The 18,981-nt window shown below is 37.7% G+C and overlaps 1 protein-coding gene across 2 annotated transcripts in view; it reads left to right on the forward strand.

Moving 5' to 3' along the window:
* SEL1L (SEL1L adaptor subunit of ERAD E3 ubiquitin ligase) overlaps nucleotides 1-17,093 on the forward strand; it is a 75,552-nt gene extending 58,459 nt beyond the window's left edge. Inside the window, exons 15-21 of one of the 2 annotated variants that reach the window (XM_043981968.1) lie at nucleotides 1,244-1,331; nucleotides 1,636-1,784; nucleotides 3,562-3,727; nucleotides 5,397-5,471; nucleotides 9,410-9,582; nucleotides 11,853-11,981; nucleotides 12,788-17,093. In XM_043981968.1, coding sequence (XP_043837903.1) covers nucleotides 1,244-1,331; nucleotides 1,636-1,784; nucleotides 3,562-3,727; nucleotides 5,397-5,471; nucleotides 9,410-9,582; nucleotides 11,853-11,981; nucleotides 12,788-12,997 — 990 coding nt within the window. In that variant the 3' untranslated portion in view covers nucleotides 12,998-17,093. The remainder of the gene's footprint in view (nucleotides 1-1,243; nucleotides 1,332-1,635; nucleotides 1,785-3,561; nucleotides 3,728-5,396; nucleotides 5,472-9,409; nucleotides 9,583-11,852; nucleotides 11,982-12,787) is intronic. The other variant, XM_043981969.1, reaches the window with a different exon arrangement.
* The last annotated feature ends 1,888 nt before the right edge of the window (nucleotides 17,094-18,981 follow it).

Here is an 18,981-nt window from a genome sequence, read left to right on the forward strand (position 1 = left end):
GGAGGCTCCTCAAGTTGATTGGCTGGTAGCCTTGATAGACAGCACCCATGAGCAAACATCATTTCCTGACGCCAAGGAAAAGCCACAATGCCTCTGAGGCATTTTCCTCATGGTGGAGCTTTCCCACAGCAAGTCTCCAGTAGGTGGCGTCATTCCAATCATTACACAACCAATAGCAAAAACTCTTAATTTTTGTTTGAAAAATAAGCCTTGGGATCCTAGGTTTCTCATTAACTTTCAAGTATTCCATAAACCAGTGGATAAAGCACTGGCCCTGGATTCAGGAGTACCTGAGTTCAAATCTGGCCTCAGACCCTTGACACTTACTAGCTGTGTGACCCTGGGCAAGTCACTTAATCCCCACTGCCCTGCAAAAAAAACAACAACAACAAAAAAAACAAGTATTCCATAAACCAAAGCCAAAAAAAAGTAATTTAAAATAATTTCTTATTCCTTCTTGATCATTTCTGAAAACTAAAATTGATATTTAGCAGTTGCATTTATCTGAAAGTTGCATTGTGTATATGTATAATAAATTCTTCCAGTGACCCTATATAGCATTTTATTACCTTCATAGAGGGAAAATAGTAGCAAGGAGTAGTCCCAGTTTTACTGCTAGAGAAATTGAGGAACAGTTACCCATATCTTACAATATGGTATATAATAAAAAAAGTTTAAACCATTTCTTAAATTAAGACCCCGTGTTCTATTTATATACCTCTAGTCAAAGAGCTAATGTAGAGAGAGACAAAATAGCATAGTGGAGAGAGTACTGGGCTCAGGATCAAGAGTCTGATTTCTAGGTTTGATGGCTCTTTTGAGCCACATGATCCTGGGCAAGTCACTTAACCTTGCAGTAGCTCAGTTTTTTCATCTGTAAAATGGTTATTATTTAACAAAATTTAATTATTTACCTCACACAGTTGATGTGAGCATTGTTTAAACCTTAAAATGATATGTATGTATGAGTTATTACCATTAATGCCAAAATGCAATCTTAGGCTAAAACTTTTTAGTCCTTGGAGGGTAGGTATTTTTAATATTCAGTTAACTCTGGGGGAAAAGCATATATACTGTTATCTTTTCTGTCTCTTACTAAAGTAACAAATACATAGTTCTTACTTGTTCCTATAGATTGTGGGACAGGAACTTTTTTTTCCTTCGTTCATGAATGACTTGACCTAATATTGACACGTATGTCATCCTTTTAAATTGTCAAATGACTTAACCCATCTTTCCACAGAATTATGATCTGGCATTGAAGTATTTTCAGAAAGCTGCTGAACAAGGATGGGTAGATGGACAACTTCAGCTGGGCTCTATGTATTACAGTAAGTAATATAATACTACAGTAATAAATTTAATTTGTTGATTTTTCCACTAGGTGGCACTATGAGTATGCAATAGGAGCTATACTACCAGTTCAGTTCCAGCGATTTATTTAACAGTGCAATCTTTGGGACATTGTATTTGCCTTTGTAATCTTTGAATGTTGATCTAGTTAACTTCTTACCTGAACAAGTGCTTTTTTCCAATAAGATTTTTACTTTATTTGAATAATTCATACAGGCTCTCTGCTGCTGCTACTTTTAGGCCAGTATTAATGACATTGGATGCCATTTTTTTTTTTTGCAGATGGCATTGGAGTCAAGCGAGATTATAAACAAGCCTTGAAATATTTCAATTTAGCATCCCAAGGAGGGCATATCTTGGCTTTTTATAATCTAGCCCAAATGCATGCCACAGGCACTGGAGTAATGAGATCATGCCATACTGCAGTGGAGGTGAGTTCTCTTTCTCACCATTTTGTATATGTAAAGATGATTTGTAGAGCAAGGAATTTACAACCCACCCTTTTTTTGTAGACATCACCCCTCAAATGGAAATGGACAATGAGTGAACATATACTTTGTTAAGCATGTGGGACTCTAAGGGGTTAGTACTTTAGAGTGCCTATGCTAAGATATAAGTCACGTATTTGCTAAGAATGCTCAGCATTTCAGTATTTTATATCAGCAACAATGTACCAGACGTTGGGCTGGATACTGGGAAAACAAAGATAGACACAAAGTGTCCCATTTACTACTCCTCCAGAGAAAAGATATGTACTCACATAATTATGATAATGGGAGTGGGTGGATTGTTGTTTGTCCTTTGTTTTGAAGAGGACCATGACATCAGGAAGATGTCATGACTTGCACTGAATTAGATTTAAGTGAGAAAGGACTATGCAAGGTCACCAAACTTCAAAGCCACCTAGGTCCAGTGGCAAGATATATATCAAGAAGACTGGAGAAGGCCCTAGATGTTTTTAAGGCAATTGGGGTTAAGTAACTTGCCCAGGGTCACACAGCTAGTAAGTATCTGAGGTGACATTTGAACTCAAGAGCCCAGTACTTCATCCACTGTGCCACTTAGCTGCCCCTGGAGAGGGTGAGAATAATACAAAGAAGGGACTATAGGCACAGTGCTATGAATTATGCATTGTACCTCCTTTTTTAATCTTAAAAAGGATCATGGAAGTCTCATATTCCTTTCTCCTGTGTCACAACTAGACCTCCACTCATTTCTGACAAATAATTCAAGGAGCTTACTACCCCATAAGAATCCTCTTTCATTGTTTGTTTAGACAGCTTTGATTGTTAGAAAATTCTTCAGATTTCTACAGAGCTAGAATATGTCTCCATCTGAGTTCTGCCCATATGTCAGAACTCCCCCTAACTTTCTTTTGGATGAGAACTGTGATTAAATACCCTCTACCAATGCAGGTCTGCACCTGCTCTGCAACTAAGAGAGTTGCCTAGGGCATTGAGAGTTAAAATGACTTCCCCAGCAATGCACATACAGTGGTGCATCAGAATAGAACTTGTTTCAAGTTCTTCCTGACTTCTAACCCATATCTATTCACTGTGTCATATGCCTCTCTTTCTCATTGTCTCATCTTTAACTTATCCCAATGACCTCCTTTATAATGCATCTAGAACTGATACATTCTAAATGAATTGACAAATTTGTTTAAAGGTTTTATTGGAGTCTTTATAAAAAGACTTCCTATAACTAAAATACAGAATAAATCATTACAAAATATTTCATGAGAATCTTTCTTGAGGGGAAGATAACATATAAAACTGGTCATCAGAGCTAGTAATATGTCAGATTCAGGTTTCAAAACATTTTAAAATGGTTTTCCATAATTCTTGGAATTACAAAGTGAGTTGAGAGAAAGATTTCATCGATATCAAGAACTCCTGAATAAGGAAACTCCCTCTACAAATAAAGGTCAGCAACTTCTCCGTAACTTGCCATTTTAGAGTGTTTCTTAGCCCACCTCAAGGTGAAGTGACTTGTCCATGGTCACATAGCTAATATATGTCAGGTGTTACATTTAAATTTGTGTATATTAAATGAAGTTGACAGAATATCCAAAGAATATCCTCAGACTTAACTTTAAAAGTTTCTTTTAAAATTTTAAATATATCGGATTGTGGCAGAAATTACTAATAGACTTTTTTCTGGAGAAGTTTACCTCCCCTTCCATTTATTTCTTTTCTCTTTCCTCAGTTATTTAAAAACGTGTGTGAAAGAGGCCGTTGGTCTGAGAGGCTCATGTCTGCCTACAACAGTTATAAAGATGGTGACTCCAATGCTGCCGTGGTCCAGTATCTCCTGTTGGCAGAACAAGGCTATGAAGTGGCCCAAAGCAATGCAGCCTTCATTCTGGATCAGAGTAAGGGTTTAGAACATAGCAGTTCACACATATTAGAAGTCTAAGTTCTAAGTTAGAAGTCATAGAGAAGCTGGTTCTCTAAGAAAGTCTTCATTGTTGTTTTCTCTGTCTTATACATTCTTAGGAATTGGTAGTAACTGGAACTTGTTGAGAGTTCTAAGTTCTCACTTCGATCTGATCTGTCTTTAGTTGTGGGACATAGTGAGAATCAAAATAAATGGGACTCTTAATACATAGTTAAATCTAGTGACTAATTGTTTCAGCCTTTGTATTGTATCTATTTAAAGGCAATTTCTATGGCCTTTATATGTCAGTATTGAACTAGACTCTCTAACTAGATAGTGTATCCAGTCCCATTTCAAATGGTAACATATTCTTTCTGTCTTATTGACAACTACGGCAGGGGTCCCCAATCACAAGATCTAGTTCTATTAGTGGATATTGAAGATGCTACTAAGTATCCAAGTCAGTTGTTCTTGACACTCTTTACTCCCATAGTACTCTCTCCAACCCCCATTGTCAAAAGACCTTTGCCACAGGCCTACATCTGGGTGTGGCAGATCTCAGACCTTTGGGGAAGTGAAAAAGTAGCTCTTCTTTTGAAGGTGGGAAACTTTTAAATGCTTTAAATACTTGAATCCTGAGCATCACTATAACATTATATATAGGAGAGAAAGTTGATATGGGTTATGACACCACTTACTCCAGATTACCATAGTATTTGTAACTTAGCAAAAGTACAAGCTAAAATGTTTTGAAAAGAATCAGACTCTTCATTACTAGACCTGGAGAAGAGTTTAAATGCTAATCTGTCTCTTGTATACTAGTTCTACAAGTGCTTTTTAAAGGGACTACATTTATTTCTGATAATTTTCATTATAATGAGGGGTTTTTTCCCTGAAGCATTATTGGGAGTTATCTGTAGCTCCTCCTCAGTGGCCAAAGTATTACCTTGTTAAATATAGAATATCTGTAGCCAAACAGATACTATCCACAGAAGGATGGTGTTGCTGTAAAAGCTAAGCTTCTAATTAAGACTTAGTAGCCAGTATTTAAGTCCTCTCCCCTAGCAGAATAAGTTCCTTGAGGTCAGAGACCTTTTTGTAAGTGCATAGTAGATGTTCATTGAATTGAATTGACTTGTCATAGTCAGAAATGGAGTTTTGGTTATGAAGTCACTTTTACCAGAGCCTTTTTAAAAGATGTACTTATGCTTGATAATTTAAACAGACTTGAAACTAGATATAAAATGATTAAGCACTTTTGATTGCTCAAATAGCAGAGTAATGTAAATATTGGTAGAAAATCTTTTGGATATCTTTAAGTAAAATTATCAAAATAAAACAGAGGCTTAATGTAGTAATTACAGAAAATAGGCTTTCTATGTAGTGATTCTGCTTAAGAAGCTTTTCCTGAACCCAGCATTCATTTCAATTCAATATATATTCATTAAGTTCCTCTTTTGTGCAAGCTGCTATGCTGGTGTGGGGATACTGCAGTTCAACAATATTAATATACAGGAACACGGTGTCTTAGTCTACTATGGGAGAAACACTTTAAAGTAGATGAACACTAATGCCTCATATCCAGCATTGTCAATTAAGCAAGGCATAAATCATGTCATATGATACGTATTTGCCTTAATGATATCTCACTCTATTTTCTCTAGAAGAAGCCAGCATTGTAGGTGAGAATGAAACCTATCCCAGAGCTTTGCTGCATTGGAACAGGGCAGCCTCCCAAGGTGAGTTGTCATGCCAGTAGTGAATGTCACCAGAGTACCCTGCCATATTAGCTTTCTCCTATGTTTCACATAGGAGATTTATGTTTAAATCATGGAATTCTTTACCTTGGTACTAAAGTAGGAATGATATTGCCTGTTGTTAAACTTATATCCATTTCCCCTCAGTTTCACTCCCACATCAGTAGTCTTCTGTTGGATATTTCGAACTAAATATCCTTGAGACATCTCAAATTCAACATGTTTAAAACAGAACTTATTGGGGCAGATAGGTGGCGTGGTGGATAAAGCACTGGCCCTAGATTCAGGAGGACCTGAGTTCACATCCTGCCTCAGACACTTGACACTTAACTGGCTGTGTGACCCTGAGCAAGTCACTTAACCCCCTTTGCCCTGCCCCCCAAAAAAACAAAAACAAAAACCCAGAACTTATTGTCTTTCTTTCCAAACATTCTTTTTTAGCAAAGGCATCATCATTTTCCTATCTCCTAGATTTAAAACTTTGGCTCTCTCCTTGATTCCTTATTCTCCCTCACCTCACATATCCATTTAATTGCCAAATCTTGGCACTTCTATACCTCCATAACATACCACCACCTTAATACAGCTCTAAACACCTCTCACCCAGATTATTGCAATGGCCTCCTAATTGGTCTTTTGACTGACCATCTCCTAAACTTCACACTCCTGCCAAATTGGCCTTCTTATTGTTCCTCTTACATAGCACTCCCCTGTCTCCATACCTTTCCACCTGCCGTCCCCTATTCCTAGAATGCAGTCACTTCTTCCCTCTGCCTCACAGAATTTCTCTCTTCCTTCATGATGTAGCTTCTGATCCCCACAACTACTAGTGCTTTCCCTCCAAACTACTTTGTATTTATTTATATCTGTTCTCTTAATGTTTGTTCTGTGAACCTTCATATATGGTACTCAATTCCCAAGCTCCTTGAGAGGAGGGCATCCCATTGACTCAAACTGTACCTGGCCCTTAATAGGCCCTTGATAAATGCTTATTGATGGATTGATCTTTTGAGGCCCAGTTCAAATACCATCTCTTCCATAAAGCCTTCCATGATTTTTTCCTGTCTGTAATTATTCCCTCTCCCCTCCCACCCCACCTAATTTTGCAAGTTGCCTCACCACCTAAACTGGGGGCCATGCCCTTGAAGGTTTTTTAAACCTTTCATCTCTGGAACTTCCACCTTAGGATGCCATCACCTTGTTTGGGGCCCACTGTTTTGAGTCAGACACCAGCCATGCTTCACTCAGTTTACATCCTCCTCCCCAGCCATTTTCTCTGCAGCTTCACCTTATCCCTCAGACCAGAAACCATGCCCTGGGGGTTTCAGACCTTTCATCTCTAGAACTTTCATTCTGGGACCCAGCTGTTTTGCAATGTGACCATCCCATTTGTCTCGGTACTTAAGAAAAGTCCCAGTCAGGTTTGTTTCATTCACTCCCAACTCCACATCCATCTTATTGACAGCTGCCTGGTCTCAACACATACCTTCTTCCCATACCCCTTTTGGTTCTAAAACCATGATGAAATTAATCCTGCCATTGTTTCTGGAAGGAGTGTGTCAGTCTAGTTCCAATGGACCCATTCCCAGTCCTTGTAACTTTCTGGATCAAAGTACCCTTCCCTGGCCACTGTTCCCCTGCATCTGTAATCTCCCCCCATTGGAAAGTAAGCTTCTTCTGTGGAAAAATTGGAACACTGATGCATTGTTGGTGGAGTTGTGAGCTGATCCAACCATTCTGGAAAGCAATTCGGAACTATGCCCAAAGGACTATGGGACTGTTTGACCCTTTGACCCAGTAATACCACTACTAGGTCTATATCCCAAAGAGATCATAAAAAAGGGAAAAGAACCCACATGTACAAAAATATTTATAGCAGCTCTCTTTGTGGTATCAAAGAATTGGAAATCGAGGGAATGCCCATCAAATGGAAAATGGCTGAGCAAATTGTGGTATATGAATGTAATGGAATACTATTGTGCTGCAAGAAATGATGAGCAGGCAGATTTCAGAAAAACATGGAAAGACTTGTGGACTGATGCTGAGTGAAGTGAGCAGAACCAGGAGAACATTGTACACAGTAACAACAACATTGTGCGATGATCAGCTGTAATAGATTTAACTCTCCTCAGCAATACAATGATCCAAGACAATTCCAAAGGACTCATTATGAAAAATGTTCTCCACATCCAGAAAAAAGAACTGTGGCATCTGAATGCAGATTGAACCACATACTGTTTCTACTTTTTTGGTTTTTGGTTTTGTTTTTGTTTTTTGAGGTTTTTCCTTTTTGTTCTGATTCTTCTTTCACAATATGAGTAATGCAGAAATATGTTTAATGTGATTGCACATATATAACCTATATCAGATTGTTTTCTGTCTTGGGGAGGTGGGAGGGAAGTGACAGAGGGAGAAAAATTTGGAACCAAAAATCTTATACAAACAAATGTTGAAAACCATCTTTACATGTAACTAGAAAACAATAAAATACTTTTATGATTTAAAAAAAAAAGAAAGTAAGCTTCTTGAGGGCAAGGGTTGTCTTTACTTTTGCATTTGTATCCTCAGAACTTAGCATAGTGTTTGGCACACAAGAAGTACTTAATTAAAAAAACCTCGTTCATTAATTTACTATATGCTTATATCTATCTTGGTGACCTCCAGGATGGTATAAGGTATCTCACTTTTCCTTCAAAAATTAGTTTCTCCTACGTGAGTCATGCTTAATTAATGTTGAAGTTACTGTGTAACAACTTGAACTTTAGCCCAGCATCATAGGAGCCTTGGACTTGGAATCAGAAAGACCTAGGTTCAGTTCTCAGTTTCACTACTGAGTAACTGTACTACTATGAGCATATCATTTGTTCTCTCAGCTGACTGTGTACAGCCTCCACTATAGGACCCCCTACCTCAGGCTAGTTTTGGGCAAGGATTTTGTAAACCTGAAAGCACTATGTAAATGTAAGCTGGTTTTTATCCTTTATTAAAATGAAAATGTGGGTCCCATGATCACTAATATTAAAATTTGACTTGGAAACTAGCAATTACCCTAAGGTGTACCTCTTCATGACATTTAAAAATTGACTAAATTTTCCACAACTCTTCTACAGGCCTGAGATTTTGCTTTATGGCACTTAATTACTTTTTTTTTTTAATATCTTAAGAGAATATGAATGGAAGGTAAACTAGGATTATAGACTATTATCTCATGTAATTTGGGCCTCTCTCCAGCCTATTCACCATTTTTGGTGATTTCCTAATCCACACCTAGCCCTGTGAATTGCCTTTCCACCTTTCCACCGAGCCTCAGCCCAAGCCACCATACAGTGCTTTTAAAGCACTTAGGAAAAAAATGATGGAGATAATAGTTGAGCACATGCAGAAAAGTATCAGTGAAGGAAGGAGCATATCTCTAACTACTAAGAGTCATTCTCTCTTTTTCAGCCTCCTATCCCCAGAGTTTTGGGGAATAGAGGAGAAACACTTCTTACATTTTTACCAAGTTTGCAGTTTAGCTGAAAATTTGCTTTTAAAATCTGCATACCAGGGGCAGCTAGGTGGTACAGTGGATAAGCTCTGGCCCTGGATTCAGGAGGTGCTAGGTTCAAATCTGGCCTCAGACACGTGACACTTACTAGCTGTGTGACCCTGGGCAAATCACTTAACCCTCATTGCCCCACAAAATAAATAAATAAAATCTGCATACCAAAAATAGAAATTTAATTCAGTAAACATTTATTAAGCACCCAACTGTTTGCTAGGGTCTGGGTGTAAAAAGAGCAAATAAGGCAGTCTCTGCCTTTAAGGAGCTTACATTAGAATGGATTTAAGTTATAAGCTGTTTTGTGGAAATAAGTATAATATTAACAGAGAAAGAAACAGCTAGTATAGATCTTTTTAAATGAATGCTTTTTTCTTAGGTTACACCGTTGCTAGAATTAAGCTTGGAGACTACCATTTCTATGGATTTGGCACTGATGTTGATTATGAGACAGCATTTATTCATTATCGACTAGCATCTGAGCAACAGCACAGTGCCCAAGCTATGTTTAACCTGGGGTACATGCATGAAAAAGGACTTGGCATTAAACAGGTGAGCAAATCTAAAGCCCAATTTTTGTCTGTTAAAGGTATCTGTAATTTGTGGTGATATCTTGAATTTATCTTATGTACAACATTGTCTTCCAAGCCCTGGTTTGGAACACATTTTTACCAGTCTCCAAAAAAACCTCTTAATACCCAAGGTCCTTAGTTCATAAGACCTACATACTTAAAGATAACAGGTAAGAGTTTTCTTAACTCTATGACAACTTGATGAAATTGAAACATTAATAGTGGTAGATCCTCTATGGAAGATCTAACAAATATGCTAGAGTCCCTCTTTGTTTTTTAAAAAATATTTTTATAGGGGCGGCTAGGTGGCGCAGGGGATAAAGCACCGGCCCTGGATTCAGGAGTACCTGAGTTCAAATCCGGCCTCAAACACTTTACACTTACTAGCTGTGTGACCCTGGGCAAGTCACTTAACCCCCATTGCCCTGCAAAAAAAAAAAAATATATATATATATATATATTTTTTTTTTTTTATAGGGGCAGCTAGGTAGCGCAGTAGATAGAGCACCGGCCCTGGAGTCAGGAGTACCTGAGTTCAAATTCGGCCTCAGACACTTAACACTTACTAGCTGTGTGACCCTGGGCAAGTCACTTAACTCCCATTGCCTCACTAAAAAGAATAAAATTAAAAAATATATTTTTATAAATACATATTTACATACACAGAGAACTATGTGGTGACTCAGTAGATAGAGTGCTGGGCTTGGCGTCAAGAAGATCCAAGTTCAGGGGCGGCTAGGTGGCACAGTGGATAAAGCACCGGCCCTGGATTCAGGAGTTCCTGAGTTCAAATCCGGCCTCAGACACTTGACACTTACTGGCTGTGTGAACCCTGGGCAAGTCACTTAACCCCCATTGCCCCACAAAAAAAAAAAAAAAGAAGATCCAAGTTCAAATGTTGCCTCAAACACTTTCCCAGCTGTGTGACTCTGGGCAAGTCACTTAACCTTTCTCTCTTTTCCATGATGCACTAAAGAAGGAAATAGAAAATCACTCCAATATCTTTGCCATGAAAACCCCATGGACAGTAGTGATGTGCTATGGTCCACTGGGTTATGAAGAGTTAGGCATGACTTAATGACTCAATAACAACAACAACACACACATGTACATATGTATTTAAATACTCAATGGAAATCAGTGCAGCACTTTGCAGTTTTGATTTAAATAGCAATCAAAAGGAATATAGTGAGTGTAATGCTATAGCAGAGTACTATTTATTGGTAAGAGTGTGAGATTTAGAATCAAAGGATCTGGGTTCATAGGATTATCAATTAAGAGCTAGAAGAGACCTTAAAACCCATTGAGTCCATCTGTCTTACAGTACAGATGAGAAAACTGAGTCACAGAAAAGTTAAGTAACTTTCCCAGGATCACATAGCTAGTAGGTATCTGAGGCTGGATATGAACCCAGATCTTCCTGGCTGTAAATCCCATTTTTCTCTCCACTACTTCACTCTGATTCAAATCCCAGCCATGCTACTTAGTAATGGTTTTCATCTATGACAAGGCATTTTGCTTCTGAGAGGGCCTCAGTCTTTTCATCTATAAAATGGGGTTGTTGAGCTAGTTGATCTATAAGGTCCCTTTCAGCTCTAAACCTGTGATCCTATGATCCTGTGGTTTTTATTCAAAAAGTAGCTAAAAGATTTAATTAAGATTATGTGTTGTGAGGGCCAAAATTTGATATACGGAACGTTCATTGGGTGACTTGCCTAAAAATTTTTACCAGAAATAATTTTTACCACAGTGTGAATAGGTAAGTTGCTAATCAGAGATCTAGAGTAAGTTGTTTTGGGGTTTTTGGGGGGGTTTTTTGGTGAGGCAATTAGGGTTAAGTGACTTGCCCAGGGCCACACAGCTAGTAAGTGTCAAGTGTCTGAGGCCAGATTTGAACTCAGGTCCTCCTGAATCCAGGGCCAGTGCTCTATCCACTGTGCCACCTAGCTGCCCCTTTAGAGGAAGTTTTGATATATTTATATATCTCCATGGAAGGAGTGTGTGTGTGTGTGTGTGTGTGTGTGTGTGTGTGTGTGTGTGTAGAAAAAAAATCAAAATTTATCCTAACTTTTAATAGAAAGGTTATTAGAAATAAAGAGATAAATGATTTGATTAAGAACTTTTATGTAAATGAAGATTATGGAGATATTTATGTGAACATGTCAAACAAATGGGAATTTGGTGAACAGCTTGATTTATTTTTATCTCCTTCAATTAATGTTAAATATATTATTGTGTGCTGCATTGTAGGATATTCACCTCGCCAAGCGCTTTTATGACATGGCTGCTGAAGCAAGCCCAGATGCTCAAGTTCCAGTGTTTCTGGCGCTCTGCAAGCTTGCGGTTGTTTACTCTTTGCAGTATATACGCGATGCCAGTGTGAGTGATTTTTTTTCTAAGCCTTCCAAATACCATAGCTTTTGTATAGTCTTTTCTTTTTCTCAAGTGTTACCTCCAAATACTCTTTTACAAAAAATGATCCATCCTAGTTCCAGATGTCATTCCTTTTCAATTCTCTGATCACGTCAGAATAACTAGAGGATGCATTTGTAACTTCCACACTTATATGTATCAGAGACATCATAGGTTGTTCCCTGTCTAATAGATACCTGCAGGGATAGGGATAGAGCTATGATTTCATTGATTTAAGGGACTTCTGAAGAGGAGATTCCTTTTACCAATTCCAGTTGGCATCTTCTCTGCGACTGATTGTCTTAGAGAGTTGCTTAGAGCGATTGTTCTACAGGTCACACAGCCAGTTTATGTCAGAGGCAGAACTTGAACCCCGATCTCCCTAGCTTTAAGTCTGTCTTTCCATCCACTATACAATGCTGTCACTTTGTTTTCTTGAGTATAAGGAGATATATTATTTTTAAAGAGATTTATTTTGCTAAATCCTAAAGAAAGATTTTATCAAAGGCAACTTAAAAACTTGAAATCTCTGACTTAGTTACCCCCCAAAAAACAGTATAGTCGTCCAGTTTTCATTACCAAAAGAAAACTGACATACAGAGGGGAATAAGTACATCACTCCCAAAAGGTAACAAAGTACTTCCTAAAACCAAACATTTTAATAAAATAATGTGATATTGATTTCCAGTTTATTGACATTATCTCACCATTTTTAATTTAACTTTCCCTTCTAACATTCTACGAATGTAACACGATATTGTATTTTCATTCAGATACGGGAAATCTTCTCCTACTTTGATATGGACCAGCTTTTGGGACCAGAGTGGGACATTTATCTCATGATTATCATCGCATTACTATTGGGAACAGTCATCGCTTATAGGCAGAGACAACACCAAGCAATCCGGAGGCCTCCAGGGCCACGGCCAGCTCCACCCCCTCAACCAGAGCCTCGACGAGAACAGCAGCAGCCCCCTCAATAACAGCTTCCCTGTGGAGACTTGACCATTGTCAACCAAGAAGGAATGGGATCTGTTTGTTGAGAACACTTGCATCGTGATTAGGACTTTGGATCAGTGGCCACCTCCCAAAAGAGGCACAAAGAAGCATTTAATTCTTAAAGCTGCTTAGAATCTGATGCCTTTATTTTCAGGGATAAGTAACTCTTACCTACACTGAGTTGAATGTTTGTTTCAGTGCCATATGGAATAATAATTTTCATTGGCTTTCGTTTAGTTTTTCCTGAAAACATATGTGAGATACTCTAATGTCTACTGTATCCAGCTGTCTTTCTTAAGTTCTGTTGGTCATTCTCTTAGTATGCAAAAGTCCTTCTATCATCTTTATGAAGGTCTTATGCACTGACACTAGAAACTGATCAATGTACAAAAGGAAAACCCAACTGCAAGTTCAACTTTTAACATGTTTGAAAATCTGAAAACAGAACTTGCCTTTTAAGTAAAAAGAAATTACGTCGTCAAAGTGTTCTAGAACTGTGATAAAAGGAGATAAATTATTTTACTGATCCATATTGCAAGTGTACATATCTACATATTCACATTATTTTAAAAGGAAGGGTAAGAGCTTCCTTATTCCTGGTGTCAGTCACACTTTACAAGCATCTCATTAATTACTTTGGGTCCTGCATAATTTCTCTCCTCCAAAGATCAATGAAAAATTAATGTTAAAAAAAAGTTTTATGTGAATTTCATAAGAAAAGGAAATCTGTAAACAGTGAACCATCTCCTTGCTCTGCTACATGATGTTACCCATTGTCCACCCAAGTATAGTATGTTTATTTTGGGTACACAGAGCTGTGATAGAGAATCCAGAGGATAGGTTAAATATGAGAAATCAGAATATAATCAGACACTGCGTGGTGTACAAAAGTTGAAGCATTTGCTTCCAGAATTTATTTCCACTTGCATTTCATTTTGCACAAGCACAGAAAGATGGTTGGATCAACATCCTGAATCATTAAATGTGAAAGATCTTTGCCAGGAAAACAGTGTATGGTGAATACCATTACAATATTAAATTCAAATGGACAATAGAATTACAGTTTGACTAACCTCAGCAGTTGAAGAAAGACAAAGCTTTTTAAACTTTTAAAGATAGATCCTCTCTTCTGCTGGTTTGTCAGTTGGGTTGAAAGATGAATTGCTTGCTTAGCTATCTCATTTTTACTATCTTCCCACAGAGCACTGGGAGACTTGATATTATCCCCCAGCTTGAATCTGGCTGGGATCTCAAAACAAACCGATAATTTGGTTTTCTTAGGGAAAAAAAATGCATATGAAGTAAAACTTCACCAGATTTTTGTTATTAGGAGATGTGAGCACTTCAATAGTTTGGCATACTGAGTGGGCTTTTTCCTTCCCCAGCAGACCTCAGCCTACTCAAACTAACCTTGTCACTCTTTTCCCATAATCCATTATCTGTGGTAATATGTAAAGAGTTAATTGCTTCCATTGTGGCATGTCTTTAGTTTCTGGGACTGAGACTTTGCTTAGAAATAGTTTTTATCAGTCTCCAGTGAACATAAAGACTTTCAGGTGAAGTTTTATACTTGTGGTCTGTTACCAACTTGATCAGCAAGGTTTCCTTCCAAGTAACTTGCTTCTAAATTAAAGATGGGAAATTTAGGGAATTTCCCAAAAGATAAGACGGTTGCTCTGTGAAGTTCCGATTTTAAATGCTAACAAATTTATGCACACTCTTAAATTATCAGTTTGAGTGTTGGTGGTATTGTGGGCATCTTGGTTCTCCCTGCTCCTTTCTTCCTGTATGCCCCCTAAGGGTAGCTGCAGTGTAATGCAAGGTGAGACCAGGTTGTAACCACACTTCATTTGCGTGGAACAGTATTGAACTTATTTAAAAACCCAAACTTAAGATTAATATAAATTCTAGTAACTTGCCTTTAAAAAAATAATATCTCTTAAATTTAAAATTTGTTTCCCCTTAGAATTTTTACTTCATTTCCTCTCTAGTAGCGCTGTAAGAATCAATTCTGTTATGCAGAATATTCATTACATAAAGGCCGGATGGACAAATCACAGCCTTATTCACCATTTAATAAATTATTTTATATCAATTCCCCAATTGCCTTTATATCAAATCCCCAATATCCTTGATTAAAATAAAAAATATCCCATGTCCCTTTCTCTGTGTCTCTTCATTTCCTAATTTCCTCTGGTGTCAGTACCTGCAAGTCTATTATGATAATTCAGTTCCTTTGCTGTACTTAAAGAATCTATGGAAGGGAGTAGACTTTGCCCCATTTTTTTCTCTGGGATAAGGAAGTTGGTTTTAGTTTTTTTCCCTAAAACAATAGTCAACACTAACCTAATCAAATGGCATCCATTTGAATAAAATGACAGTAGCAGAAGCTAGTTAATGTCAGTGACATTAAACTAACTCAGGGATTCAGGAGTTTTAATATTAGAATTTATAGGTAACTGATATAGTATGGCTTCATTTCTCCATGGTAATCCCATGCTCTCCTGATCCATTTTGTATTGTATCCTCTGACAAAGAGAACAACAGTAGTACTTTAAGCATATTTTACTATCGCGCATTTAGTTTGCCAACTGTTTCAGATTCTTGGGTATAGCCATCATATCATCCATTTTACTTTACTGTGGTGGTATTGGGTTTTCCTTTTTTCTCCCAATTTTTGTGGTAGATCTTATTTTTGGTTAAGTACAGTGGCAGAGAGAAGAGAGATCAAATGACTTTTATTCAAAATTCATTTACTTAGCATATAAATCAAATTGTGAATCATTAATGGTTTTGAGAATCTGTAACCTTTCTGCATATAAAGGTTAGTATGTGACTTTTTTGTTTTACTGCTAAACTGTTTAATTTCATACCACTGGGAAATTTTGGAAACTTCCACCAGAGACCTAGTGATACACTGATGCTTTATTTAATTTAAAAAACTGTTAATGCCTCTAGGAAGCTAAAAATAATTCATTATAGATTTTCTCCTCCCTACTTTTTTTCTCCCCCCCTTCCTTCTTGCTTTCTATCTTTGTTCTGCCAACCAATACTTCAGAAACTTGCATGCAGATGGTCTCCAAATGAATACCACAGCAGTTTGTGTGTGTAGCATGTGTAACTACATTCTCACAAAAACAAAAAACCCTCACCTGTATATAGGTTTGGATTTACATTTCAAAACCAAGTACTTAAGGAAAACAGTCCCTTTAGCTGCCACAAAGAGCAATTGTGAGCTATGTATTTCCCTTCACATTCACACATATACACACATATATGTGAGAGCGCTTGCACGTGCTGCACGCACATGCACACGCGTGTGCACACACACACACACACACACCAGCCGGTATTGTTCATTTCTGAAAATGAGTTTAATGTATATTGCACATTATTATGACTTTAAAGATAGAGCAAATAATAGCAAAAGAAATGGAACTTAAAAGATTCTATCTTCATGTGAATTTTTTATCACACTTGACTTTCCAATTAAAATGGAAGTTTAAGTTTTCTGAATGCAATATTGTCCAAGGCCCCTGCTGGTCTTTAAATATGTAATATTTAATGAAAAGAAGCTCAATAAATTTCTCCTTTGATCTTCAAAAAAGTTAAAAGCAAAGTAAAGAAAAAATTTTAAACATATTCTAAAGTGTCTGTTTCCACAAATACAATTCAAGATTTAGTATATTCAAAGGAGAGATTAGGTGTATATAAGGAATCTTATTTGTACCATTATTTTCCTATTTAGACAAACGAACTGACTCTGTGTTCTATTTCATACAAAAATAATTACAAGGTTTGGTATGATCAAGATAATCACTATATATATATCACTATATATAGGGGAAGCAGAAGTTATAAAAGACCATAAACTATTATCAATTGGCATTGTGAAGAAACAACATGGTAAGCTTTTTTGTAAATTTATTTTGTATTTTTTAAAATGCAGTATAAAGGTTGGTGAAGTGTAATATAATTGTGTAAACAAAAAAAATCCTGTTAATAGAAAGATGTACAGATTCGTTTTGTACTATATCTTGAATCTTGTGAAATAAAGATTCCACCTCTGGTTAGCCTATATGCTCTAATGTACCTTAGTCCTAATAACTTTTATTTAAATTTTTGGGGGAGGGTGGGGCAATGAGGGTTAAGTGACTTGTCCAGGGTCACACAGCTAGTAAGTGTCAAGTGTCTGAGGTCAAATTTGAACTCAGGTCCTCCTGAATCCAGGGCTGGTGCTTTATCCACTGCTTTATCCACTTTATAGCCTCCCCTATTTAAATTTCTTGGGTTTTTTGTTTACATCTTATAGAGAACCATTAGAATCTCAGAAGATGAAGAGGGGGGAACAGGGGAGGGGAGGGATATTATTCCAAGTTCCAGTCAATTTGACTCTTTTATTCACTTCTAGCTCCTGACCCTCACTACCCCCAACCAAACCTTCACATCCTAAATCTGATAAGTTGTCCTAAGAGCCTGGATCAGCCAAGAGGACAGCATGCATGCATGCACACACACACACAAACATATGTGTATATGTGTGTACTCATGTCTCTATATCCCTGTTTACTGCTCACCTGGGGCATAAAAAAGAAATCCTTTACTATACCTGAACTAAATGCAAGTACAACACTCATTAGTAAGGTAGAAATGCATAGGTAGAAGAGGAAGAGAGGAACTGTCATCTTTAATCCTCACTTCCAGTATACTTGTTGCAACAGGAGAAGGTATAGCTGGGAGTATCAGTGGCAGTCTACTTCTCACACAGGCAATTGACATAATCCAAGTGTGCTGATGATAAACCCCCAAGTCCCCTTTGCTGCCTGCAGACATGACACAGGAGCCTCAGTTCCAGGGGGCATTGTTTGATGGGCAACCCTAAATTTTCATGCAACACAAATTCATTTGTTCTACCATCCTTACTTGAATCGTGATTTTACTAAAGATCCATTTCAGTTACAATCATTGGTTATGGCCCAACAAAGTACCATAGGATCACAGTTAGATTAGAGATGGAAGGAACATCCAAGGTCATCTGGTCCAAGGCCAGAGAGCTTACAAAACTGGCCCAAAGTCATCCAGTGTCACAATAAGCTAGAGGCTCTCATTCTAAAACCAGCCCTAGACTCTTATCTGAAGTATTGCAATAGCCACATAATTAGTTTACCTGCCCCAAGTCTCCCATTCCACAAACTTTAGAATTGTTCTAAAGTGGAAGTCTGACCATGTTGCTCCCCTAAATACTCTAGTGTTTCCTCTAGAATAAACCAAATTCTTCCATTTAGCTCTTCTACAACCTGGCCCCAACCTACCTTTCTAGCTTTGTTACACATTACTCTCTTTCACGTGCACTGCAATCTAGTTGGAACAGACTATTGTTCCTCAAATATGATTCCTGTCCCAAGGTTTTACACTGGATGTTGCCCATATCCAGAAAGTACTCCTTCCTCTAAACCTCACCCTTCCCTGCCCAAAAAAAAAAAAAGTACCAAGGAAACCTATAAAGAAGTGTCAAGTTCTGTTTCCTGAGAGTCCCTCTGTGTGTCAGACCAAGTATGGTTCTTTACCAATAACCTTCAAAAAAGTACAAAGCTATTTCCTGAGATTCTTCCTTGTCCCTTCTTATAACTCAGGTGGAGTCCAGTATTTCTTCTATGGTTCTATCAGGTAGCTGGATATATTACGGTGGATAAAGTGTTGGACATGGAGTCAGGAAGTCCTTAGTTCAAAACCAGTCTCAGATACTTACCAATTGTGCAAATGTGGGCAGGTCTGTTTTAGTAGAGTCCTTATTTGTAAAATGGTAGGTTGTTATAAGGATAAAATGAGCTAATTTTGGGGCAGCTAGGTGGCGCAGTGGTAAAGCACGGGCCCTGGAGTCAGGAGTACCTGAGTTCAAATCCGGCCTCAGACACTTAACACTAGCTGTGTGACCCTGGGCAAGTCACTTAACCCCAATTGCCTCACT

The sequence above is a fragment of the Dromiciops gliroides genome, chromosome 2, assembly GCF_019393635.1.
Source record: "Dromiciops gliroides isolate mDroGli1 chromosome 2, mDroGli1.pri, whole genome shotgun sequence".
NCBI classification, from domain to species: domain Eukaryota; kingdom Metazoa; phylum Chordata; class Mammalia; order Microbiotheria; family Microbiotheriidae; genus Dromiciops; species Dromiciops gliroides.